We start from the raw sequence: 27128 nt of genomic DNA, 5'->3' as shown, positions 1-27128 counted from the left end.
AACGAGATCATTTCATGATTTTCTTGTGACAATGACGGGTAACCTGGTGGATAAAGCTTTCCCCACGCCCGAGACAGATTCCATCACCACTATAGTCTGTTTGCGGTGAAAACGTACCGATGAATTTCACTTTAAACAACAAAAGTAAATAAAATAAAGTGAAATTAAGATTGCGAATCCTCATAATTTTACCTTGCCATTTGAAAATTTAAATCTCAGAATTTTATGCAACTTGGGATGAAAGTTGTTTAACAAACGATCATAGTTTCAAATCGGTATTATTGGTTTGTATTACAAGGGGGTATGCACATAAAATGAAACACCGAGATCAAGTAGGGTTGGTCTAAGATAAAGCTCATCACGTACCGCACGTGCATTTGTTTCACTGTTCCAACTACTGCGCTTACCCCCTAGTAATACAAACCAATATAAGCGATTTGAAACTATGGTCGTTTGTTAAACAACTTTTTTCATAAGTTGAATAAAAATCTAAGATTTAAATGTTCAATTGGCAAGGTAGAATTATGAGGATTCGCAATCTTAATTTCACTTTATTCGATTTACAATTTTGTAATTTACAATTCACCGGTACGTTTTCACTGCAAACAGACTATAGTCATTGGTGCATTGATGTGAAAAGCTCGATGACTTGATGGCGTGCTTGTCGTACCTCTCTGCTGGTATGTACGGATATATGAGACAAACTCCCTAGGCTGTGACGTTTGTTTGTGGCCTAAATGCTGACACAATATTTTGTCCTTACATGGCAAACTGCATAAAATGAGTAATTTGAGATGTATATATGTGTACGTGTACGCCAGTGTAACACACCATTACAACACCCAAGCTTTGACTACGTCAGCTCTGGATTGTCATTGGAAATAACCGTAAGATGAAAAAAATCTCTGTGAGATCCATCGTGCATGTTATTCCATACCCAGAAATGTCCTTGTACTGTAGGTAAAGGTTTCAATGCAGCAAATCATAACATCAGGGCTCCTGATTATAATCATTGATTCCACACAAGGATTACATATTTCAATTGTTTCTTTCATGTCCTGGTTCTCGCTTCACGTGTGATGGGCCTTGCACAAGAATGTCGCATCACGATGACCTCCAAGACTCGGCACTGTGACGTCATTACCATTCTTTACGTCATGTCTCCATTGATAGATGTCAAAACAGTGTTTGGACCCGGTATTTGCCACACTCTCGATCGTATTCCTTTGTGAACTGATCCGCTGAATATATGTTTAGAATGTCCATTAGCACTGAAGTCAACAATTCCAATTCTCGTTTGAAATATCACCAAGACAGCATTTCCCGATCTTGGCCTGTTTCAAGCTGATGTCTTTTTCAAAACGAGGTCTTTTGTTTTATGAACGTGATCTGTAAACTGATGCATCGCGGAGAACCCCTTTAATTTCAAATAGTCCAATATGGGTAAAATAGACCTCCCCTCGTAGGATATCGGTATTTCTAAACTGATTGATTTGATATTGATCCTGTCAAAGTCAATAGTCTGTAGCAAGGGCATCTCCTTGCCATTAAGGTCAATGCTCAGGAGGTCAACGGTCTTTTGTCCAGTTGCCAGGAGCAACGTCGTTAGCCAAAAACATGGAACTGCCTTGACATCGTTGCGTTGTCTGCCCTCGAAAAAGCCATAGCGTTCTTCACTCTTTTCCGGTCTCTGAAAGGAAAGAACAAATTGTTCTCAATATAAAGTGACAAATGACTAAGACCAGCGTTACTTCGGGCTTTCCTCACACATTAAACTGTCACGCTTTGATATTACAGGAAATATGTTCAAATAAGAAATAAACCCAACTTATTCACACACAAGTTATCGGACAACGGTTAGGGAAAAGGAACTGTTGTATGAACTCCCAGTTTATGCTTTCAATGTAGATCTTCTTTAAGACTGCCGGGGCGGTGGGGTAGCCTAGTGGTTAAAGCGTTCGCTCGCGTCGAAGAACCGGGTTCGATTCCCCACATGGTTTCCCCCGCCGAGATATTGCTGGAATATTATTAAAAGCGGCGTAAAACTAAACTCACTCACTAAACTACCGACATTAGACAGTGTTTCAAACTCAGTTTTACTATGGTTCAATAAGAAACACGTACACCATAGTTTTGTATGTCCGTGCGCACGCACGCGTTGATGGAATGTGCATTCCTGTTTTTCTTGACAATCTTGAAGTATTGGTCTCTGTTTGGCTCCACTAGGAGTCCCCGCCATTGCCGCAGCTTCTCGAACATCAGAGTCACAGACTTGGTCTCGCCGTCGAACGCCCCGCAGTCCACGAAGAAGCCGTTCTCCTGAAGACAGAGGATAGACAGACGTTATGGATGGATACATCTGCTAACTTTCAGAACATTCTTAAATTGTGGGACACCGATAGCCACTATCGTACAGGTCCGAGTGATTATTTCTGTCAAACGGCTTGTGATATGTTTGTGGTCTTCTGTCAAAGGCATGGTCCCTATCATTAACAGATGTGTTTTTCAGTCTGACTACTGACACTATTAACAGAATGGCATAAAAAACAAAACATTCTTAACAAAACGTTGAAACATTACGATAGGCCGTGGCGATTCTGCGATTTGCATTGCTTCAAAAATCAATTCATACCTCTCTTAGCTGTGAGGTCATTTTCTCTAAAATTTGAATCCAAAATTTATTCTACAGAACTATACAAGAAAAACATGCTTTTTTATCATGTTTGTTATCCTTTAATGGTTATTTCATCCACGTAATATACCATGGTCTCGGTATCTCCCAAGAATATTAATGTGTTGTTTATGCAGAACGTCTTATGTTTTCAGGTGGGGAGAACAACGCCCATATGTCTTCCTGTCGTGGCGACAGAGTGTAAGTGTAGTTAACATGACACCTGCACGACCGCGACACAGGTGGATCTCGGGGATTTATGTTACAAGGTATTGTTGGCTTTGTCTAAAGTCATGAGTGTATTTGAATAACAACCACGTGTATAAATGATAACCTTCCATTTGAAAATCCCCCCCTTCCCTCGTTGAAAATTAACCTCATTATAATTGTTCATAACCTCTCCGGCATTTAAATATACCCACGCTAAAATAATAACCTTTTCCCCAGGTGATAAGCAGGGATCTTGGTGGTTCAAATCCCTGTTAGCCCGGTAATGTTTCTTGGTTTGTCAGCGCCAAACCCGTGTTTGTGGGTCTTGGACTTGCATCGCTTCGGGAGTTTCGCTAATATTAGCAGATATTTAACTGGCATAGTGTTCAAGCGCCGTTAAACGCAACTCACTCACTAACTCTCCCAGTCCCGCCTCGGGTTCTAGGTAAATATTATTGTTCTTGAATCAGACATCACCCAGGCTTATTAGAACGTTTCCACTCTGGGGTCTCAGTTAACTTACTGACTTGAGGAGTGGTGGGGTAACCTTGGGGTTACAGCGTTCACACGTGGCAGCTGAAGACCCGTTAACTTTTCAACAAATGCGTGTTGTGTGTGAGGTTAAGTTTCTGGTGTTCCCTGGTGTTGATAGAATATTGCTAACTCTGTCTGTCTGTCTGTCTCTTTAAGAGAGAGTAACGAGTCCAGTCGTAATTTTCTGTAGTCTCTGTATCGATCTATGAGGGACTATGGTAGTCCACACAGTAGATCGTTCCTTTAGTTCAGTCTAGACCAAGGATCTGCAAGTGTCCTCTGTAAGATGTTGCCTGATGGTGCCAAGATTTCTGATCTGGCAGTAGCAGTAATAAGAGACCGCATTAACCTGCGTCTCAACCATCATTCCTCCAAATTTTTCAATTTGTAATCAGTATATGTAACTAATGCCTCGGCTATCGGGTCTAAAGAATACAGCTGATTATAGCTAAAACACATGGAATTATCATGAAACGGCCCTCCCATTATCAGAAATTTGCGGGCCGCTGCAAATGATGTTGGACCGCTCAACCTTAACGACGGGCCAGTATCAGTTCCGTTGTCAAGTGACGTGATAGTGGGTGCGTGGGCTTACGGTTCATTCGACATTAATTGGCTTTCGACTGGCAGATATTCTGGGTCAAACAAGTCAAAGCAACCCGAATTGCCACTTTAAATAGCGGTAATATTAGCTTTCTTGTTGGTGCTAACCTTAACAATTGCACTATTAAGGCTGTTGATGGACCAAAACCGAACACTGACATAGTTTGACATGTTGCAGGCTATGTCAGAGGCCAAGGTCGAATATCGTCACTTTCTGTTGTGACGTCACTTGAATTGTTCGATGACGTAATTGCATTCGGGCAGTCAACCCCGTCAAAAGTTGATTAGGGTAAACTTACAGTCAAATTCCTTCATTGTTTCCTTTTTCTTTTCAACACAAATTCCATGTATTTTAGCAATAATAACGGTCTTTTTCAACTGCCCTCCTTCGTCGGGCAGTGAATGGAAGACCTTGGGCTTCTGCAAATGATAATGCCCTCAAAAATAGCATTACCCTTATAGTAATATTGTCGTACAAATATTACACTGCAGTATCTTCCACGGGCGAGTAATAAATATTTCCATGAGACGTCGCTTGATCTCAACCATGTCTGTGGAGGTCAGTTTGGGGTGATAAATTTCTCGTCATTCAAGCTGTCAAATAATTCATGTTTTTAAATCGAGCATAATTATCTTAATGTATATAAAGGGGCAATTAAAATAAACGCTTTCAGTAAACAAAACCAATGGACGTCTTTTATACGACAGGTTTATACTGAAAACGTGTTTTGACTACAATATGCTGTGTAAAATTTGCAAATTAAATTCAGATCTAGATTAAACAAGCAGTTAAGGCTGTCAACATCTTTTCCTGAGACGAGGTGATTTATCACTTGTGACATATGCTATTATATACGTAATCCACAACACCTCCCCGTTCTTACATCATGAATCAAGACTGCCTCACACTAACATCTAACAAACAGATCTACCTGAAAAATTATTTCTTAAAGAAAGAATTGTGTTTTTGTAACTAGGGCTGCGCAATATAACCGGTTTACCGGTATTTACCGGTTCAGACATGAAAACGATACGTATTGCGATACGCTGATCGAAAACCGGTATTTTGACTTGCATTCGGAAAACTTCGTAACACTCGGAAATCTTCGGATATTTCCTTTTTTCATTTGTGCCAAATATTATTCACATTTTTATGTTTAATCATAAATAAAAGTTGTTATTAAAGCTTAATGAAGCACAGTGATTTTGCTGTGTATTTGCTCTATAACTCAAGCATTACCTCGATTATAAGTAGTTTTTTGTTTAAAAATACTTCATGCAATATATTGCAATACATATCGCAATACATGCTTTCGCATCGCAATATATCGCAATATGAAAATTCTCTGCAATACCCACCCCTATTTGTAACCCGACCGACCGTCGTAATGCAAGAGCAAGTGCTATTCAATGCCGCAGACAATATTTCAGCGGAATCACGTAGTCTTTAAAGAAGCGTGTGAGTTTGGTTGACTGCGAATACCAAATCAGACCTTTTCATTTTGGGGGGAAAACGAACACATGCAAGCATGGGCATAGTGTAGACTAACCTGGACACGTGACGGGCGATTAGGTCGAAAGTCCAAAGGCGAATTGCCAATATCTTAATTGTACACAGGGGACATCAGATAATGTTTGAACTTAAAATTGTGACAAGACTATTTGATATTGATGAAAACTCTTTACTTGACACTGTGAATTTGGATGTGGAACAATTATGGTTTTTAAATTCTTTCATCCGTTTTCATTGAAAATACAAACATTTTAGTTAACTTTGGCACTGTCAATGTGATTTTGCATTATAGGTCGGAGATTCGTCCTTCCGTTATGTCATTGAAAATACAAACACTAAGTTAAGCTTAAAATCGGCATGATTAGACAGAATGACGCGGTTCTGTCCGCCCGTCTCTACGTCCGCTATGTCACTATACACAATTTGACATCATTCCCAACACCCAACTGCAGGACTACATTAACATGACACTTTGTGTGTAATGTCGAGCTCTTGGGACAACGCCACAAACTAATTTCTGTCCTCTGTTTTTACGGAGGCATTTATGTGATTATTATTATGGTAACATGACATTTCATTGGTGTAAGAAGTTATATGTCAGAGGGTCACAAAATATGTCCAAGCAGTTTGTAATTGTCCCATGTCATGGGGATACGAACATGGGCTTACGCTCCATTTTAAACCTCAGTTTGAAACTCTCGGTCGCACGGGATTCTCAGATCTTAAATTCATATTCGTCATCTCAAAATTCACAGTGGCCTTTTCAGTCCTGTTTTAGTGAGGTTATCGCCCTTAAAGAACAGTAAAAGTGTCAAAAGTTAGATTCGAGTATTCTCAGACCGACGTCATATAACTGAATTATTGCCGACTCTGCATTAATACAACAAACTAACAAACCATGCCAACATATTTGTTTGGTTTTCATATTTTACTGGAGAATTGTTAAAATGGTTCTAGTTTCTATAAATCAAGATACTTCCCGGGTATATATTTTGTCCCGCATTACAAATTGATAAAAATCCCGACTGAGAATGCTGCTTTTCGGGGATAATCGCTGCATACCAAACAGCGGTAGGTGAATATGAAGGAGGATTTTTCAAAATACCATAGGTTTACGTATACACCTTCTCATCTGACATCGAGTGTTGTCAAGCTAAAATAATACCATGCAAAATTACAATCTGTTCTTGAACAAACATGTTTGTTATTTATGTAAACAAACACACAAATAAATGGAAACTCATTCCTTGCCAATTTGATGATAAACTAAGCAAAAACTTTGGTCGAAAGATGGCAGTTTACGCCCACTACAGTTCCTGCCTTGTTGTAGAATGTGAGAGGGATTGTGTTGTGTTGTGAATGATGCCTACAGCAGTCTACAGCCTGTATTTGGTAACTGATATATAAGCAGCGTATCAAGTTATCATTGCTGATCATGAGTTATTTATTTAAAAGATTTACCATCAGTAGCTAGTTGCGTTTATGGATTTGTAAACGTTAAAGCAGATGTGCAAAGTTTGTATATCCGCTAAAAGTTGAAACCTGTATGCACGTTTAAATCTTCATATAAAGGAAAACAAAACCAATGAAATAAAGTATTCAAACAAATGATTAGAACATAAATGTTTGCTGTTTATAACCCCTTAAACGCAACTATAAAGGTTGAAAAAGGTATGTACCTGTATCCACGTTTATAACTTCATAAACGTAAAACAATATTAATATAATAAAGTCTTCACACAAAAATTGAATGGTTTGTTTAAACGCTTTGTTGCTTACTATTTTACCTTTGAACCGAGGAGCTGGTCAATGACTTCACTTTGTCCACGTGAGAAGTCTCGCTTGTCCGGTTCAGTCAGGTTATATTCCATTGTGGACGGAGACCGGAACTTGCTATGGACTATATTCACCAGCGCAGGATCATCCGCCGGTAGTTTGTAAAAGTCAGACGGCAGATCGTCCTCCGCGGCTCCACCGAATAACCTGAATCTATGCACGTATGTCTGTGAAGGGTTGTCCATCGTGGAAAAGTTCCATAAACACAGGAACATGAAGGTTACAAGTCCAAGAAAAGTCAAAGAGGAGGCCCGGCGCCTTCTTTTGAAAAACGTTGACAACATGGCGGCAAGATAGGGCGAGTTACTGAACTTGTCGAACTTCACCTCTTATATTCTGTAAGTCACGTATCCATACTTATTGCGTTCTGAAACAAACAGAACACAATGTCACAACGACATTCACGGATGTTCTAGAAAATGTTTGAAGGATTAAAGAGTGTCATTTTGTCAGCAAATCCTTTTGATGACTCAGTCTCGACTATGTTTGGACACAGTAGCCCAGCTTCGTCTGTCTCAGTCCCTGAGCCGCATTATCTTCCAATCCGCCAAACCGTCTCTGCAATGCTAAAGTTATAAGCAAGTCTAGATTTCCTACGGTTCATGATCTGAATCGCCCTTCTCACTGGGGCTCCATTCAATTTCAAAGGACTTGTTTGATTCTATCAAAATTATATATAATCAGATACTAAGAGTTAGTCTATAGCCCAGCCATTTTGAGGCGTCTCAATTCGCTGCGGAAGGTTGTATCCCACAGGAACATCAGTACGTAGAACCTGGTTCGAATCTCCGATTGGCAGTGCTAATGTTTTCTTGTTTGTCAGCGCCACACTCGTGCTCGTGGGTAAATGTTCCCAGCTTGCATCACCTCACACTTTCCCCCCACCGCAGATTAAATAAAGGCTGACACTTTTTAACGGCAATACCTTGTTTTGTTTCTTTGTTTTAGCTTAACACTCCCTCAGCAGTAACCAAACACACCCCACCCCACACACCCACACACACACATGGCGACAGTCTGTAAATTATCGAGTCTGGACCAAACAATCCAGTGATCAACAGCATGAGCATTAATCTACACAATTGGGTTACGATTGTGTAGATTGGTGCTCAGCCTATAACTACAATTGAAGGGGGGTGACAACCGTTATTGGCATGGGTATGTTTTGACTTCTTGTTAATATAATGCAATCAAAACATTTTAATCTGTAGCTATTTGGGTAGGTGGGTTTGTTGTTTAACGCCGCACTCAGCAGTATTCCAGCTTCATAGCAGCGGTGTGTAAGTAACTGAGTATGGACCAGACGATCCAGTGATAAACAGCACAACCATCAATCTAGACAACTGGGAACCGATGACTTGTGTCAGCCAAGTCGGCGAGCCTGACCACCCAATCCCGTTAGTCGCCTCTTACGACAAAATTTTAACCCGGATCTTCACGGGTCTAAGTGCAAAACTGTCCAAAGCTGCCGGATCACAACTCACTGACGTGATTACATCATAAACAGGTATCTATGATGTAGCAATGAATTGGCTGAAGTTTAGCGGGTGCATGAAGACTTTTCCATAAACGCCCTGAATTTAACTCATCAAAGCCCTTGGTTTATACACAGTTTCTATTTCAGAAAAAAGGGATTGTCAAGTATGTACACGTGACAGAACGTCAATAGGATATTTGTATTTTTTCTTATGATCTGAACTAAGAGGATTCTGAAATGAACAGTGTATCCGTACCTATCATCGCTTCCATATCAAATAAGAATGAGCGTTACATTTACACCCACACACACTGAACTCAATATATTATAACGGTCACCTAGACTGCTTGTTGTGTCGATACTAGGAACTCCGCTGACACATCGACACAATCCAACACTATGGCCATACTGAATGAACTCACAAATAAAATACTGGTGAATAACGGGTGAAAAGACCTCAGACAGTAGACCACTTGAATGTTTGAAGTGTTGATAAAACACCCCAGGCTAAAAGTGTAAACCACATCTTGGTGCAGATCGTTAAAAAGGCCTGTGGAAATACCTTTGTTAGTGTCAGTCAATCAAGCTGTGATATTGACAAACGTTACACAAAACCATTGTGTCAGATAGTCCACCACTGGCGATGTTGTGGTCACACACAGTGCTGAGGACGTGGGTAATTAACTTAGTCCGTCGTATCACATACATGTATGGAGTATTGAATTGTGGGTACAAAAACTATTCACAGGTTCACGGAGTTATGAAGTGTGTGTACAAAGGAGACGGTGAATGGAAAATAACACATTGTGACACTAGGTATGATCAATATGGGTTATTGAAACTTACAGACTACGTTGTGACATCTGCTACCGAACTCTGGATTAAGATCTCGGCATGGGCCATAAACTATCTGTACGTTGTACATTCTCTAGTCAAAAGATACAGTCCGTTTGAGTCAGAAACGGACTGATGAATTGCAAATGTTATCATTGTACAAAATTGCCACATAAATATAAATAGTACACATGTTTATCATTTACTAATACCCAACAGCTTTCTTATATTTGAAAATTTTCTGGACAGAGAAAGGGACAGCCAGGTGTTTGAGAAGCACGTGCATAAGTGCCCACCAAGGTATTGATTCATTAGCCTGTGCTGTGCCGTCTCCATCCTTTCTCGCACACCTGGCTGTCCCTTTCTCTGCACTCCTCCCTCGTAACAAATAGTGAACTGTGTCAAAATTTTAATGATAGTTTCTTTAAAGAACTTTTTTGGTGGAGTCCGGAAAATTTTCAAATATAAGAGAGCTGTTGGGTATTAGTAAATGATAAACATGTGTACTATTTATAGTAATGTGGCAATTTTGTACAATGATAAAATTTGCAATTCATCGGTCCGTTGTAGAAGGGTTTTCCCGTCACTTGTGAATACACGTTATATATGAGAATAAACAACACATTCAGTATTTTACAAACAAGTTCATACGGGAATGAGACAAGGGGGATGTAATTGTAATAATTAATACGATCTGTAACCTCATGAGGAAGTTAAACGAATATAACGCTGTCAAGGTTGTTTTGGACAAATGCATCAGTAGAGGATTGTATTTGATGTATTGCAGCAATAATGGATTGCTACAATTTCACGGAGTATGAAAGTATCACTAGGGTGTCAATAAAGGATTGTCATTATGTAATGAATCCATAAAGTACTGTAAAGACTGTATTGTCTTGCAACAATAATAGACTGATGACGCCATTCAGTAACAAAGTATTATTGAAAAAGACCCAGAAAGAATCGTCGTTGAGATGATATACATGTATAAAGGTGATAACAACATTGTACGAATGAAATTAATGATAACCAAACGAACAAAACGTTTGGCAAATGATTTTAAAAAAACAAAACAACAAAACTCATGCTCTATAAGAATGCTCTTTGCCATAATCAAAATGGGTTTGCATAAGGTTTTATGTCAACGATGAGAGCAAGGAAGCTTAAACGACTATCAGGCACATCACAACCACATCACAACCACACCACAGGCAGACCCACACAGGTTACTGTTCCAACATGAGGTCACTCTTCAGTACCATCGTGCTTAGAAGCTGAGGGGCGTGTACCACCTGACCGGTCAATACAACGCCTCTCAACATATCCCAATATTCGGTTATGCACCTATCATGTTCGTTAGAGGCTTTAAGATGAATATCACCATATGACTATGTTATAATCTACTCACAGGTTCAGCTCTGCAACTCTGATTTCACCGACAGGTTAAAGCTGACCATTCCCAGCTTAACAGAAGCACTGTCTGTGTCCTAATTTAGACAGCCGATTTCGTAGTTGAAAATACCGTATTACGTCTGCTGAGGTTAATCTTATCCCATTATTCGATAAAAACCAAAATGCTATTACGGGTTTGGCCACATTTCGTAAAAATATTTGTCCCATATATTCGTCAGTTTGCATTCATCGTTCTGCCGTGTCTTGAATCCAGCCTCACGTGATGCATGTGGTGAGGTGTGTGATCAGAACATATATTCCAAGATAAAAAATAATACGACTATCTCAGTTAATGCAGGTGTATTTTTTAGATGATTACATGATCAAAGGAACGGAATAAGGATGTAGTATTCAAATATTAGTTGTTCCTGGCATATATAGAATAATTAGCCTTGATTCCTAAATTAGATTCCTTCTTGTCAACAGAAGTTCTTTACAAGGTAAGATTGTTGGTCTATCGAAGATGAACACACGCTTCATCATATATATTAATGCAAGACGATATTACGATGCTATATATAATATAAAGATGTCCCATTGTAGTGAGTGAGTGAGTTTAGTATTACACCGCACTCAGCAATATTCCAGCTGTATGGCGGCGGTCTGTAAATAATCGAGTCTGGACCAGACAATCCAGTGATCAACATCATGTACATCGATCTGCGCAATTGGGAACCGATGACATGTGTCAACCAAGTCAGCGAGCCTGACCACCCGATCCCGTTAGTCGCCTCTTACGACAAGCATAGTCGCCTTTTGTGGTAAGCATGGGTTGCTGAAGACCTATTCTACCTATTCTACCCCGGATCTTCATGGGCCTGTCCCATTGTAACGATGCTGCAATATTACGATGTGACGGTGGTTGTTGCGATGTCCTATTGTTACGATGCTGCGATGTGACGATGTCACGTCTGTTGCGATATCCCATTTGTACGATATTACGATGTCCCATTGTTACGATGCTGCGAAATTACGATGTCACGTTGTTACGATGTCCCATCGTTACGATGTGACGATGGTAATGTTGCGATACACGATTTTGAGATGCGACACGCTATGTGATGCACGATGTTTCAGTGATATTTGTAATGTCCTGCAATCGGATGTTACGATGTTACGATTCATAATGTTACAATGTGATTCAAGATGTTGCGGTCAATGTTCCAGAATTGCGATGCGAGGTGATGTTATGGACGATATTTCGGCACGATGCACCATGTTGCGATCTGAAGTTGCAGTTGGGTGTTACGACGTTTCGACGTTTCATGTTATGTAGCATACTAGTATTCAGAGTGAGTTTGGTTTTACGCCGCTTTTAGCAATATTCCAGCAACATTACGGCGGGGGACACCAGAAATGGGCTTCACACATTGTGCCCATGTGGGGATTCGAACCCGGGCTAGTATTCAGAACAGGCTTGAGGCGTGACCATGGAATTAAACGGCAGATATGTGTCAGGCAACGTTTGTACGCTACAGTACGGTATTTCTTTAGCCCCTGGCCACAACCCCTCCCAGACATTGTTCTCGGGTCTGGAAGCAAGAAATCGGTATATCCGTGTAAGGCTACGTTATTACAGTACATAACGGTATTTCTATTGCTCCTGGCCACAAACCCCCTCCCAGACATTGGTCTCGGGTCTGGAAGCAAGAAAACGGTATATCCGTGTAAGGTTACCTTTATACAGTACATAACGGTATTTCTATTGCTCCTGGCCACAAACCCCCTCCCAGACATTGGTCTCGGGTTAGAGGCAAGAAAACGGTATACCCGTGTAAGGCTACCTTTATACAGTACATAACGGTATTTCTTTGTAAGGCTCTTTATACTGGCCACAAACCCTCCCAGACATTGATCTCGGGTTAGAGGCAAGAAAACGATATACCCGTGTAAGGCTACCTTTATACAGTACATAACGGTATTTCTTTATACAGTACATAACGGTATTTCTTTAGCTCCTGGCCACAAACCCCCTCCTAGACATTGATCTCGGGTTGGAGGCAAGAAAACGATATACCCGTGTAAGGCTACCTTTATACAGTACATAACAGTATTTCTTTATACAGTACATAACGGTATTTCTTTATACAGTACATAACGGTATTTCTTTTGCTCCTGGCCACAAACCCCTTCCCAGACATTGATCTCGGGTTGGAGGCAAGAAAACGGTATACCCGTGTAAGGCTACCTTTATACAGTACATAACGGTATTTCTTTAACTCCTGGCCACAAACCCCTTCCCAGACATTGATCTCGGGTTAGAGGCAAGAAAACACTATACCCGTGTAAGGCTACCTTTATACAGTACATAACGGTATTTCTTTTGCCCCTGGCCACATCCCCATCCCAGACATTGATCTCGGGCTAGAGGCAAGAAAACACTATACCCGTGTAAGGCTACCTTTATACAGTACATAACGGTATTTCTTTTGCTCCTGGCCAGGATTCCCTCCCAGACATTGATCTCGGGTTAGAGGCAAGAAAACGGTGTATACGGTACATAAAAGTATTTCGGTTGCTCCAGGCCACAGATCCCCTCCCAGACATTGATCTAAGGGCTGGAGGCAAGCCAGCCTAACCCGGACTTGATTTAGGCAAATAGAAACGCACAACAGCATAGATTTCTCATCAGCGACCCGGTGATAACATAGAAAAATGATCAATTACACGGACAAAGTCCCACCATTCATCTTTATTAGGATGGGGAATTTGATAAATGCTTCCCTGCTAGCGATGATGCGGAATATTGATTGAAACGTGGCTGATTGATCAGATGTTTTTTACTTCTTAATGCTGGAATCCATTCTAGAAAAGCGAAAATAAATGTTATATTGGGTTCGGGGAGGGAAAACATTGATTTATATTACTTTGAAGCGTCATAAAATAACAATTATTGTTTATTTTATGCACCGGTGTGGCAGTACGTCATCATCAACTCTGTATTGCATGAGAGCGAGGTGAGGGGACGCTTCCCTTACACTTTTATTTTCAATAATTTTTCGTAAACGTCGATTTCCATTAAAACGTTTTTTACAGTCCGACGGTCCAACAGTATAACGCTCTCTATCCCAGGCTCATATACTGAATGGGTGGCCAGTAAACGGAAATGAAATATTTATATTTATACTCGAGGTAACCTCGTGGCAACGGGACCGCTTTATCGTTAAACATTGATTGATTGATTGTTGTTTTACGCCGCACAAACAATTCAAGCTATACAGCGGCGGTCTGTAAATAAGTGATGCTGGACCAGACAATCCAGTGATCAACAGCATGAGCATCGTACTACACATTTGGGATGCGATGACATGTATCAAGCAAGTCAGCGAGTCTGACCACTCGATCCCGTTAGTCGCCTCTTGCGACAAGCATGGGTTACTGAAGACCAGTTCTAACCCGGATCTTCACTGGTACTTATCGTTAAACAAGTGAGAGTGAGTGAGTGAGTGAGTGAGTAAGTGAGTGAGTGAGTGAGTGAGTGAGTGAGTGAGTGTGTGTGTGTGTGTGTGTGTGTGTGTGTGTGTGTGTGTGTGTGTGTGTGTGGTTTCACGCCATCCTCACCAGCACCACATTTGGGGACACACATAGACACACGTTGTTGGATGAATGTTTTGTGAAAATGGTATACATGTACAGTATATGGTATCAATTTCTCTCACAGGCTAATGGTCGGCTTTTGTCCATCATTGATATGTCCGTGAAAACATCTTTCTTCAGTTCTGTTCCTCCCTTCCCCCGTCATCTTATCATTTGCTGTTCGCAAATACCTGTATAATTGTCTAACTCAATCCTTTACATTCTGTATAATAAAACTGAAATTCCTTCAGCCTGCGGCGAAAAATCACATTTATTTATTCTCTTTTTTACTAACGCTAGGAATAAACACATTAACAACTGTCCCCGGTGAGACTTTATGACCATGCAAATAAATCACGTTACATCCAGTTCGCTGAAGACAACATAAAAGCCTTGCCCTATCTGTTATATCGCATTATTTACCAGATACGTGTCAACGGAATTCAAAACAGAGTTACAATGACGAACGCTGGATTTGATGTGATGGGTACTGCCCGGGAAGAAGCCGCAATACACTCCTCTTCATCCACATAAACCACCACCTGCATTAATCGCTTCAGTGCACATGCATCGCTGCATGATAAACCCACTGTGTACCTAATATCACCCTTTGAGTTTCTGAAGTTAAGTGATGTAGCGCACATATGCTGCACGTATTTCGCAACAAACATCTTCAGTTTACAAGTGTTATCGTACTATTATTACACGGCGTCATCAGGTGCCCTGAACGTTTGACTGACTCCCAACAAGGTTTCTTTATCACCGTTTGAGGTTTATCTATCCGGCAAACATTCCACCATAGAACAGAGTCTCCGGCGGAACAAATGGCCGTGGCGAACAAGAGAAGCACCGATCTTGGTGATAGAGTCTTTCGACGGTTGGATAGATAACTCAAGATATACGATATATACCTTATCCACAGGTAGGGCTGGTCACCAAGTGCTCTTTTCCTTTTTGGGTATATAGAAACATGGAACCATACATGCCGAAACGAACTTTGCAAACTTCTTATAATGTATCTGCTACTACTACGTCCTATCCACAATAAAGATACAACCTTTGCTTGCCTCTGAACATACCGCCCGCATGTGTGGCTACTAGCACCTGCCAGTGTTACTGTAACGGTTGGTTACAGTAAGGTTGTTTTAACGCCGCAATCAGCAATATCCAAGCTATATGGCGGCGGTCTGTAATAATTGAGTCTGGACCAGACAATGAAGTGATGAACAGCATGGGCATCGATCTACACATGGGAACCGATGACATGTGTCAGCCAAGCCAGCGAGCCTGACCACCCGATCCCGTTAGTCGCCTCTTACGACAAGCATGGGTTACTGAAGATCAGTTCTAACCCGGTTCTTTACGGGTCTACAACGATGGAGTTCTCCAAAAAGGACGCCGTGCACGAGGGTGCGGTAGTGCGGTTGTTAAAGCTTTCGCACTTCACACCGATGTTGCGAGTTCGATTCCCAACATGGGTACAATGTGTGAAGTTCATTTCTGATATTGACGTGATTTTCAATATTGTTGAAAAAAGCGTAAAGCCTCACTCACTCACAAATACCCCTAATAGAAGCACTTGTTGATCCCAGTGTTGAAAGAATGACGCGGTTGGCGTGTTTAGTTAAAGGTCACTAGATTCAACCAGTTTATAAACTGCAGGTATCAACAAACATGATTAAGTTTCTATGTCCCCCCCTCCTCAGAGACACACTCCCCACCCCTTCCCCGACCCAGCAGTGATCCGATTACAATAGTATTATGTTGTTGTTCTACCTGAACAGTGATGTAGGCATTAAGAGACTGAAACAGACACGCGACTGACAGATAGCTAGTGTTGTCTGTGATCTTCACGGACTGTGTAGTTTGTACATCCAATACCAGTTTTATTGTCAGTGGGGGTTTATCGACAACTGTGTTCTATAGTTCTGTGGTATATATTCACATCTCAATAGCTGCATCATTCATGTTTCTTCAGGTATCGTGAAGTGCCTGCTGTGAACACGGGGTCGGTGGCAACATGCTCTGTGTCTGATCATAAGGCTGCACAAAGTTGTAACGTGACGGTCAAATCATTTCACGGCACCGCACCGCACGACACGGCACGACACGACACGACACGGCACCTCTCTTCACCACACCTCACCTCACTTTAATACGCCGCATCTCACCTCTCACCTCAATACGCGGCACCTCACCTCAATACGCCTCACCTCTCACCTCACCATAATACGCAGCACCTCATCTCTCACCTCACCTTAATACGCCGCACCTCACCTTTATACGCCTTACCTCACCTCTCACCCCATCTCACTTCACCTCAATACACCGCACCTCACCTCTCACCTCACCTCACCTCACTTCAGCTCACCTCACACCTCAATAAGCCGCACCTCACCTCTCACCTCATATCACCTCGCCTTCCATAATTACACAACCACACCGAGGCACACCGCACCATCACACAGGTGGCGATCTCATATCAGTGTCAAAATACATACACATAAGATTTATTAAATTTTCTAACCTACAAAAATTCCTCACCTCATAAATACATTAAGCCTTTCCTATGGTTCTGTGGTTCTGTAGTATCTCTCCTACACACTCTACAATGGTCACCCGACTTGAACTGGTTGTACATCATACGGACTATTGTCAACATCATCACGAGAACCGGTTTTCTTGTCATATAGGTCACTACAGGTGCTACATATTCTAAAACGACTATTTGCCGGTCATATAGCTTGGGGTACCTCTTCAACGACAGGATTGATGGTCTTGTGAATGTGGAAAGGGCTTTGTCTCTTCTATCTATGGAATATATCAACAACACACCGACACTGCTGTGTGCTTGATAAGTCAGCAGAACTGATGCAAAAATGAGAGAACAAGCCCCCCTGTACATTGCAGACAGACCGTGACACGAACGGGGTCCTCTTCATCCCGAGGGGGCGTTAATTGTTCCACGTTGTACCTTTACCATAGACCTATAATATACACTTCTGACCTTACCACAGAGGCTGCCCGTACACGCTACATCAGCTAGTCCCGGCTTGTAAGAGTACAGTGTATTCGGTACATCTGGGGGAGTCGCTTTGTGGCGATAGATTGGATGTCAATGGGTCCTAAATCCTCATGTTTGGGTCTGTTTTGGGAACTGATTGTTCGGAGATGGAACTCAATGTATGAGGTTGGGAGAGTAATGGAAGGGGGTTGGTGGTGGACGTGGGGTGTGCACGCGGGGTGCTCCAGGGCGGGAGAATTGATGTGGGGTGCGGGGCGTGGTGGTGGAGGTTGTGCCCTCGGCAGGGAGAGGCGTTTAAGAGTCATGTAAGACAGGGTTGACGACAAGGGTGGGGTCGGGTATTGTGGGATGGGGTTAGAGATGGTCGGGGAGGTTAAGTAAAACAACTGGATAACAGGTTTGTATGCTTTATAAGCCGCGAGATGTCGTAATAAATCCTTAAACAATGTCAACAATTCCAACAACACGTTGCTGGGTTCACCTCATCCCGACAGTTTCCGTCGGACATCATGCTGCCATTCAGTCAGAGCACCAACAGCATTTAGATTTTACCTCAAAGTTTACCCTATACACTGTCTACTTCTCTTCAGCAGCAATAATAAATGTCAGGTATATTCATCATACAAACATTCTATATCCCAAAGCACGCTGGTCATCTGATCAAAGATCCAAATGATTTCCTTCTCATTTCCCTGGGAAGTATACTACCTATACTACCTTCTCCATATAGTCGCCTACTGAACCGCTAGAATGTTAACAGTCATCGGGTACCCATGCGCGGCGTAGACATCAAAGGCATCTTTCGACTTCTACGTAAGGAGACACCCTCATATATCTTGTGCTTCTAACTGAGGCGGGACCAAAGCCCTAGAAACTATCAGAGGCCAAGCTGGCGAACGCGGTTGCCCATCCAGCTGCTCCCCGCCACCAACATTGCCATAGCTCGCCTGATTTGTACCCTATCCGCTGTACATATGGCACACGTGACTGTCATACCATTGATGCCGGCTTCATGAACTGAACAGATAAACCAACCTGAAACGAGTTTACTGTTAGTTGTGTCGTTAGGTTTGTCGATATGATGCCACTCCATTAATGAGTTTTTTACACACTGACCATTCACCTACAAATGGTGCATGGCTGTACACAGCCATAACAGACGGGCATTATATCCGTCAGTTCCGCATTACCAACTTCCTACGTGATACAAAGACATTTTTACGACATCATCCCCGGTTCCTGGCAAGAGATGATTTCAAACTACAGATGCTGATTGTTGGACTTTGTGGATTGGGTGGTCAAGCCAGTGGTCAGTCTCGCTGACGGGCTGACGTCATGTCATTATATCCCGACGGCTTAGATCGTATGTCAGTGTATCAATCACACTGGATTGTTCGGTGTTTTATCCAGATCCGATCATTTAGAGACCGAACATTGCTGAGGGCAGCGTTCAACAACAAACACACCTTTCGTCCGATGTCACCAGTATCCATGCACCAACAGAATGGTGGAATTTGCATAGATTACTGTTACAACGAGGTAATGAAGACAGGAAGGGAACTATACATATTTTCTCTGACACCCGGTGTCCACCTGGGTTACAAGAGACTTCCTGCACTCTAATGTTGGTCTTGAGAGGTTACATACTTGGACCGTATGGTTACTGTCCATGGCGTTAATGATTGGTTGTCAACTTACAATCTCACCGAGTGTCTTTTGAAAGATAAGACCAACATAAGTCCATAAAAGCTTAAAACCGAATCTTACCTAAAAGTCACCCCCAAACTCACCTCCATGGAATATATAGCGACATCTCCAGCTATTTCGCTGTAATGACGTTGTATCACAATGTCAATGTTTCCATTGTTATGTCATCGCTTACTGTGACGTCACGATCAACAGACATCATTAACCTCTGAGGCGAGGTGAGGTTTTGTACCGCATAGTCTCAAGAGACCATTTAATACTGATTACAAACTAACAAAGCTGAAAAAATTTTGAGTGGTGAATTAGAAATATCGATGACTTCATAGAAAACAGATGAGATGTAGTGAAAAGGGGTACAGTGATGTGCACACGTGTGTTTGTGTGCGTGCGTGCGTGCGCGCGTGGGTGTTATAAACTTAGGTCAGACACATTATACTGACTCCGATCCCACCAGCCCGTGTGTTACCCAAATAAAGCAAAATGCTACAAGGAAACAACAAGTTCCATTTTTAAGTTTCTTTGGAGTGACGTGGCCGGGGATCAAAATCCCACTTTGCGCTCCTCAGACAGACGTTCTACCCACTAAGCCACGAAGCGATCCCATCGGGAACAGCAACTGACAAATTGCATCAATGACTGCAGGCAATGTCGCCCGTGACGCGCGTATCTTGTATGTGGTAATGTACCAAGCGGCTCAAGTGTTGCTGGACATTTGTTAATGTTATACATCTACCCTGGTTGAAGTATCTTCAGAGACCCTTACACTGCACTATACACCCTCACAACACACAGTCCTTACAATCACGTCGGCTGGTCAAACACTGATCTGAATCAGGTCAAACATGCTGCCCTGTGCCTCTCACTGTGAAGGATTAAATGACAAATGTGCAAACACAGCCATTGTCATCAGCTGACCCACACAGGAGCACTGGGTTTCAGGTGTCTACAGATATTCTGCTGATACATTGAGCATTATGGTACAAATATTTGAGCATTATGATACAAGTATTTGAGCATTATGATACAAGTATTTGAGCATTATGATACAAGTATTTGAGCATTATGATTCTGGTTACATCAACACAGGGAGCGGTGGGGTAGCCTAGTGGTTAAAGTGTTCGCAGTTCACGCCGAAGACCCCTGTTCGATTCACAATGTGAGAAGCCCATTCCTGGTGTCCCCAGCGGTGATATTGCTGGAATATTGCTAACAGCTGCGTAAAGTCCGACTCACTCAGTACAACAAGACTACTCTTCCTTATTCTCTCGCCTCACTAATTGTATGATGTTCTACTTCCTAGTCCGCTGTCTGATTCTGACTTCATCATGAGAGTGTGTTTATGGATCACTATCAGATAGTGCTTATATCAGGTGCTGTCGATACATGTATATTGATATGGTGGCCGAATCCTGCTCCAAAGGTGGAACTTAGAACCTTCCTCCGTATAACCTGCTACCATGAATCGCACCACATTGCAAAACACTCTTTAAAACTTCGAGAGAGAAATCGCATGGGCACAAACCCATTTCTGGTGTAATATTGCTGGAATATTGCTAAAAGTAAAACTAAACTCACTCACTCACTCGAGAGAAAAATGCTAAAACTGATGATAGTACTTTGGTATTGCACCTGCAGACTGCGAAGTTGTCTGTCCTTGTTTCAAAAGTCCTGAATGATGGCCCTTTCCGGTTTTAACAGACGGTCACCTGGTCAGTATGACCAGTCTTGCCTAACAACAACGTAGAGTTTGGATTCGAACCAACCGCTTCCGTAACCCTGTTGCACCACCCTTAAATCACCTCACAGTTACAGGTCATATCTGACACGGATTGTTACCTAACCTCATTTCCTCCGTAGAAGTAATATCTTTGATCTGAAAAATTACGTCGTTTTATCACCTAATCTGACACTTGAATTGTTGCCAGGAGTTAGACTTATACGACAGGTATATCACTAATATATTTAGAACGAATAAACGGGGTTTTTTTTGGTTGTTTTTTGTACTCTTTTAACCATTACATATAAAAAACACGAGGTTAGTCTTGAGCGGAACACCAAATTCATTCATAAACTGTCGCCAGAGCAATGCAGTGAACCGGAAGTTGAGTTATGTGAGGAAGGATTTACAGTTAGTTCCCAGATAGCATTCAGACGTCGGCCCAACGTTGGCAATGGTTTTGCCAACATTGACAACGTTGGCCCAACGTCCGAATGCTATCTGGCTTGTATGTAAAATCTTCCATCCCAGCATAACAGATGTTAAAGGATGGTGCTTCATGTAAGTCTGTCCGGTGCTCGGTATTTAGGGGATAAAATAAGGGTTTATCACACGTCGATATGCTGTTTCTGAGTGGGGTATTCATGTACCTATAAAGGTTAGCACTGCGTTATTATTCCGATCAACTGATCAAAGTGCCCACGGGTTCTCTTTCAGTTCCCTGGGGAGCATACCTCCCAAGCTGCCTAGAATGTTAACAGTCATCTTACCGGGTACCCATGCACGGTTTAGAGTGAGTGAGTATGGTTTTACGCCGCTTTTAGCAATATTCCAGCAATATCACGTCGGGGTACACCAGAAATGGACTTCACACATTGCACGGTTCAGAGAACAAAGACATATTTCAAGCAGTCATCTACATAAGGGACACCCCATGCTTATGATTCTATTTTAGTCAAAACCAAGGCCGTGGAAGTTGTCGAACGCTTGCCCATCCACCTCCGCCGCCAACGTTGCTGTTTTGTGGCTTGTACGCTGTACATCTGACAAACGAAACCGCCATCTACGGACACTAATGTTTCCATACTTTCATCAACCTATGTAAGTTACCACTATACGCCTGCTTCTGTCTACACACAAACTGAACACTGAAAGTCACAGTGAAGGATAGAACATAGATAATAGATAAATTCCATGTTGACACCATTTACCCAGTTAACTCTTAAACCTGGTCTATGCCATACGATACCACCAGTCAAACCCTTCAATATAAAACTTCTAAACCTGTTGTCAACACATTTTTAATAATGAAGCAAATAGGTAAATATGTCATTCATTACATCCTTTAAACTGAGATTCCCATGGCTTTTATACAACACAACTGCAATCCAATGTTATATAAAAATCCTCGCTTTCTTCCTATGTAAACTCGGGAGGGACGTGGGGTAGTCTAGTGGTTAAGGTGTTCGAGGACCAGGGTTCGATTCCCCACATGTGTACATTGTGTGAAGCCCATTTCTGGTGTCCCGCGCCTTAATGTTGCTGGAATATACTAACAGCGGCGTAAAAAAAAACTCACTCACTCACTGTAAACTGTGAAAGGGAAGAGACCACGATTAAGTATGTCGTAATAAACATTTATGTGTGTCTGTCTTTGTGTGACTAACTGAACCTACAAGGAAGTGGAGAGGATTGCCTTTCACTGACACCCAGTCAAACAGACAGCACTGCCTCTAATGCTCCGGTTCACAGAGACTCCCAGAAAAAGCATTATTTCATTGTACTAAGTGACAAATGTGCACAGGGGGACATGTTTGCTCGTAATTTAGTTCCTGGTACCTGACGCAGGCGGTGGAATGTGTTTTCTAAAACCTGTATTATAATATATTTAGTCCTCTACCAGTCGGGCCCATACAAGGCTATATCTGATCATGTCGGATGTCTTTTAAATCAATCAAGTTGTTAAAAAGGCTGAGGTTTGCTAGAACGTTACCTAAATCTCATCCACGGAATATTCAACGATATTTCCAAGGATATATCGATGTAATTAAGTCGCGATTAATCAAATGTTTCGGCTGATTATCTTAATACAAAACGTTTAATACATTCCAAGGATATAGCGCTGTAATTAAGTCGCGATTATCAAATGTTTCGGCTGATTATCTTAATACAAAACGTTTCATATATTCCAAGGACATATCACTGTAATTAAGTCGCGATTAATCAAATATGCTGGCTCTTAATACGAAACGTATCTAGTTTTGGTGCTGCATGTAGTCCAACTTACCACCCCTAGTTCAAACTTTCACCTCACCCCCAGAGCACCACACAGTCGGTCCCTTGTCCCTGCAAGGTCGACATACCCACATCAAAACAGCCTATCATGAGCCAAGCAAGTGCATGTGCATACCCTTGACATGCTCGCGTATAAAGAAATGCACCTCTAATTACACGTATTGCATGAATTCCACCATTGTCCGACGGCAAAGCTCGGTACACACAGGTGTAGATCAAGGATTGACAGCTCGGATATGTATTTCAGTAATGTCCCTTGTGTGTAATCTACAGTTTTTATCAACATCTTCAAGTCGTAATTAAAATCAGTTTCGCGTTTCTCATGTCCTTGTTAGTGTCTGTATAAATAGTTATTTCACCACAATACAAACGTGGGCGGACATCACGAAAGTATATTATAAGAACATCTTGTGATGTGTATCCTGTTAGCATTGTTAGCGACAGTAAACTATCCCACAAACGAACGTGGAAGACTTTGCTGTGAGTTACAATGACAAGTATGTGACCATTCATTCATAACTACGTGCTTGTTCACATTCCATATTTTTTAACGCTGCTTATCATGATCATACAAAAATGTTAATAGATTATTGCTAATGATATCACCAAACAATCAAAATGATAATTTACACATCAAAACTGCCGCTGCATATACCGGCAGACAGAGACTGAACATTATAACTCTCTTTGAACTCACCTCGGCGAGAGCGTCCGCCTTTCGGGTGGTTGACAACTGAATAAGCCGGCGACTGAACAAACCAGTGAATGGTTCACCGTATGTAGTTGTAGCGAGTAAATAGGGCGGATCCAGTCGCCTACAGCGCCTCGTGAGCGTGTATGTTGTTGAAGCCACAGTAGGTCGGGAAGACACACTTGCTCTGTTCATCTTACGTGTGGATATATATGGACGTATGATCTGATTTTTGTCTTAACGTTCTACCGAAATTTTCATAAGTGAAATTGAAAATATGTACAATAATGTACATATCTGATCAAGACATAAATATTATCATTCTATTTGGATCCAAGACATTTATGGTTCAAACGACAGCTAAGTTGCGATATCAGGCCTTTGAATGGCATTTAGAAGTGAAACACATAAGCAAGACAAGTTTATGGATGTCAACATCGTATTGTGGATGAAGGAGTAAGTATACACTGCGCAACGTTCTGTTCCTTACAGTGACGAAGTGGACATCCATACAATTATCTTCCCGATATCAGTTTAGTGTCACGCTGATTTGAACAATATTTGTCAACATTTATAACTGTTGTGAACCCCACAAGCCCGGGTATGGTGTTTACAAAACTGTTAACAATCAGAGCGGATCTGCAAATCAAACCCCCCAATAATAGTTGTCGTAGCACTGCACAGCAAGTTATAACACATGGGTGACTGATGAACATATGCCTGGGTTACCTTGAGCTTAACATGTGTTATATATGTTGTATTTAGGATTACACTTTCTTTGCTTGAGCTTGGTTTAAACTGGGCATTTTATATATCACTCAACAAACTTCTGAACAAACGATGTTTTTGATAAATAAATAGATTGCCCCCGAACCACAATACTGAATAAATATTAGCCATTTATCATAAGGGGAGTGTGTGAGGGTATGTGTATGTGTGCGTGTGTCAGGTAATTATTACTGGACAAGTTATTTGATGAGGTTAGTCATAAGAAAATGTTACATGTTGCAAATTGCTACATAAAATTGGGTTGGTGGGAGTCAGCAAAATATGTCATAGTCAAAGACAAGTTCTTATAGTCCACATCGCACTCCTATGTCCAGTCTCGAAATGGATTTGTAATTCCCATGTTCCCATAAACGAAGAAGCGTTAATGTGCTTCGGTTTATATATGTTTCAAATAACTTTAACCTGAAACATAATATTCATTACAGTAGGTTCGTATGAATACTTACTTATATATTACTATAGTTCAGTCTGGCTATATAAACATATACTATGTGTCTTAAAAACAAGGAGGTTTACAGCAGGTGTTTCTTATCTGTAAGATGGACTTTACACTGACATATGTGAGTCTGCATGGTGACTCATCTGTAACTATTAACCCATGCTTATCAATAACTGGGTGTTCGCTCGTCGTCTCAATTCATTATCAACAGTACCGAGCAGACCACGAGAATGAAACTCAGCTTGACTAAACAGACCCGCGTGTGAACTAACTTGTTTACGCTCCGGACGAGTTCTGCGGTATTAGCGGTACTGTAAATACATCAGCGATATATATGACCAATTTCGCCGCTTGTAAAGAGTGTAACAATAGCGTAAATCCCTTCAGATCAAAGAGTTACTTCACAGGATGGTGTTTGGCCAGAATGTTAAAATGACAGCAATGACAATGAATAAGGAACGGCTCAACACACACCCCTACCATACACCTGTGATGCTTAGGTGACTGGTCGTGCAAACATTGATACAAATATTATTAGTCTCGAGGCGTCGGATATGTTTGAGAACGGTTGGTTTTTGAATTATTGATCCTCATTGCCGTTGGCAGGTAGGCCAACAATGCTATTGAAAACGTCAACGCTAGAGAATAAACACTTTCGATTACCTGCCAAAACAGATTCCATTCCACGCCAAATAGTGATGAAAGGTATAGATGGACAATCAGTGATGAAAAGTATGGATGGACAATCAGTGATGAAAAGTATGGATGGACAATCAGTGATGCCGCCAGGTGTTACTCCTGGCCCCGATTTCTCGAAACAAACTTAAGTTTTGACTCAAATTTCAAACTGAGTTTGACAATTTGAAACAGCTAAATTTTTAACTAAACTGCATTTTTAAAATATAAAAGCCCAAACAACTTAAGTAATCTGTCTACCAAACTCAAATTGTCTACTATGTTTGAGTTTAATATTGATTTCAGTTTATTCTGGGAAATGCATTTTTCTGTGTTTTCTCAAATTTGAGTTAAAACTCTGACTTAAGTCAAAACTCAGACTAAAGTTTGTTTCGAGAAATTGGGCCTGAAACAGGTGTGATGGTTAGCCTAGTGGTTAAGGTGTTCGCTCGTCACAAGGAGACCCGGGTTCGATTCCCCACATGGACCAAATGTGTGAATCCTATTGCTGGTGTTCCCAACCGTGATAGTGCTGGAATATTGCAAAAAGCGGCGTAATACCAAACTCACTCACTCACTCACTACTTCTGAAACATGACACATGACCTAGTTAGTAATGCAGGACATGTTTTGCCTTTCGCGGACACCTGGTGTTACAAATAATTTTCAGTGATCCATATAATACTTTGTAATTTGTGCACAATGGAAGAAGCTGTTTCACTGGTGAGTCGAGACTGTTTATTACATGCCATTCTTTGGTGTTCTACATTTATGAACATTTTAGACGTTTTAACAATGTCGTTAAATCAGTGTCCATTTACAACATAAGTGGTTCATATAAAACGGTTTACACTATTTACATAAAGTGAATTAATGGTGTTTCACACCTAGTCCATGTACCTTTAAACTAGACAATTTGTTCACACCGCATGCATCCCCGTACATGCATTCTTGAGACAATGAAAGGACGCAGTCCGCTCCAAGACCAGGATCAGCAGACCAGTTCGTCACAATGGGAACTAAGATATTACCTTGCTATAACCAGTCATTGTTACATGCGAGTACGTACTGTGTGTTCTCAATA

The 27128-nt window shown here is 41.4% G+C and overlaps 1 protein-coding gene across 1 annotated transcript; it reads right to left on the bottom strand.

Moving 5' to 3' along the window:
* Positions 1-509: 509 nt before the first annotated feature.
* LOC124277609 lies at positions 510-24299 on the bottom strand. The gene is made up of 4 exons (XM_046713334.1): positions 24148-24299; positions 7319-7734; positions 2125-2319; positions 510-1690 (listed from the first exon to the last, which is right to left on the bottom strand). The coding sequence occupies exons 2-4, from the start codon at positions 7649-7651 to the stop codon at positions 1340-1342; spliced, it is 879 nt and encodes a 292-aa protein (XP_046569290.1). The 5' UTR covers positions 7652-7734; positions 24148-24299; the 3' UTR covers positions 510-1339.
* Positions 24300-27128: the final 2829 nt, after the last annotated feature.

This window comes from Haliotis rubra, unplaced genomic scaffold, assembly GCF_003918875.1.
Source record: "Haliotis rubra isolate DU_JTF1 unplaced genomic scaffold, ASM391887v1 Scf106, whole genome shotgun sequence".
In the NCBI taxonomy this organism is placed as follows: domain Eukaryota; kingdom Metazoa; phylum Mollusca; class Gastropoda; order Lepetellida; family Haliotidae; genus Haliotis; species Haliotis rubra.
Note: the sequence above shows the minus strand (reverse complement) of the source record. Positions and strands in the feature narration are given on the sequence as shown.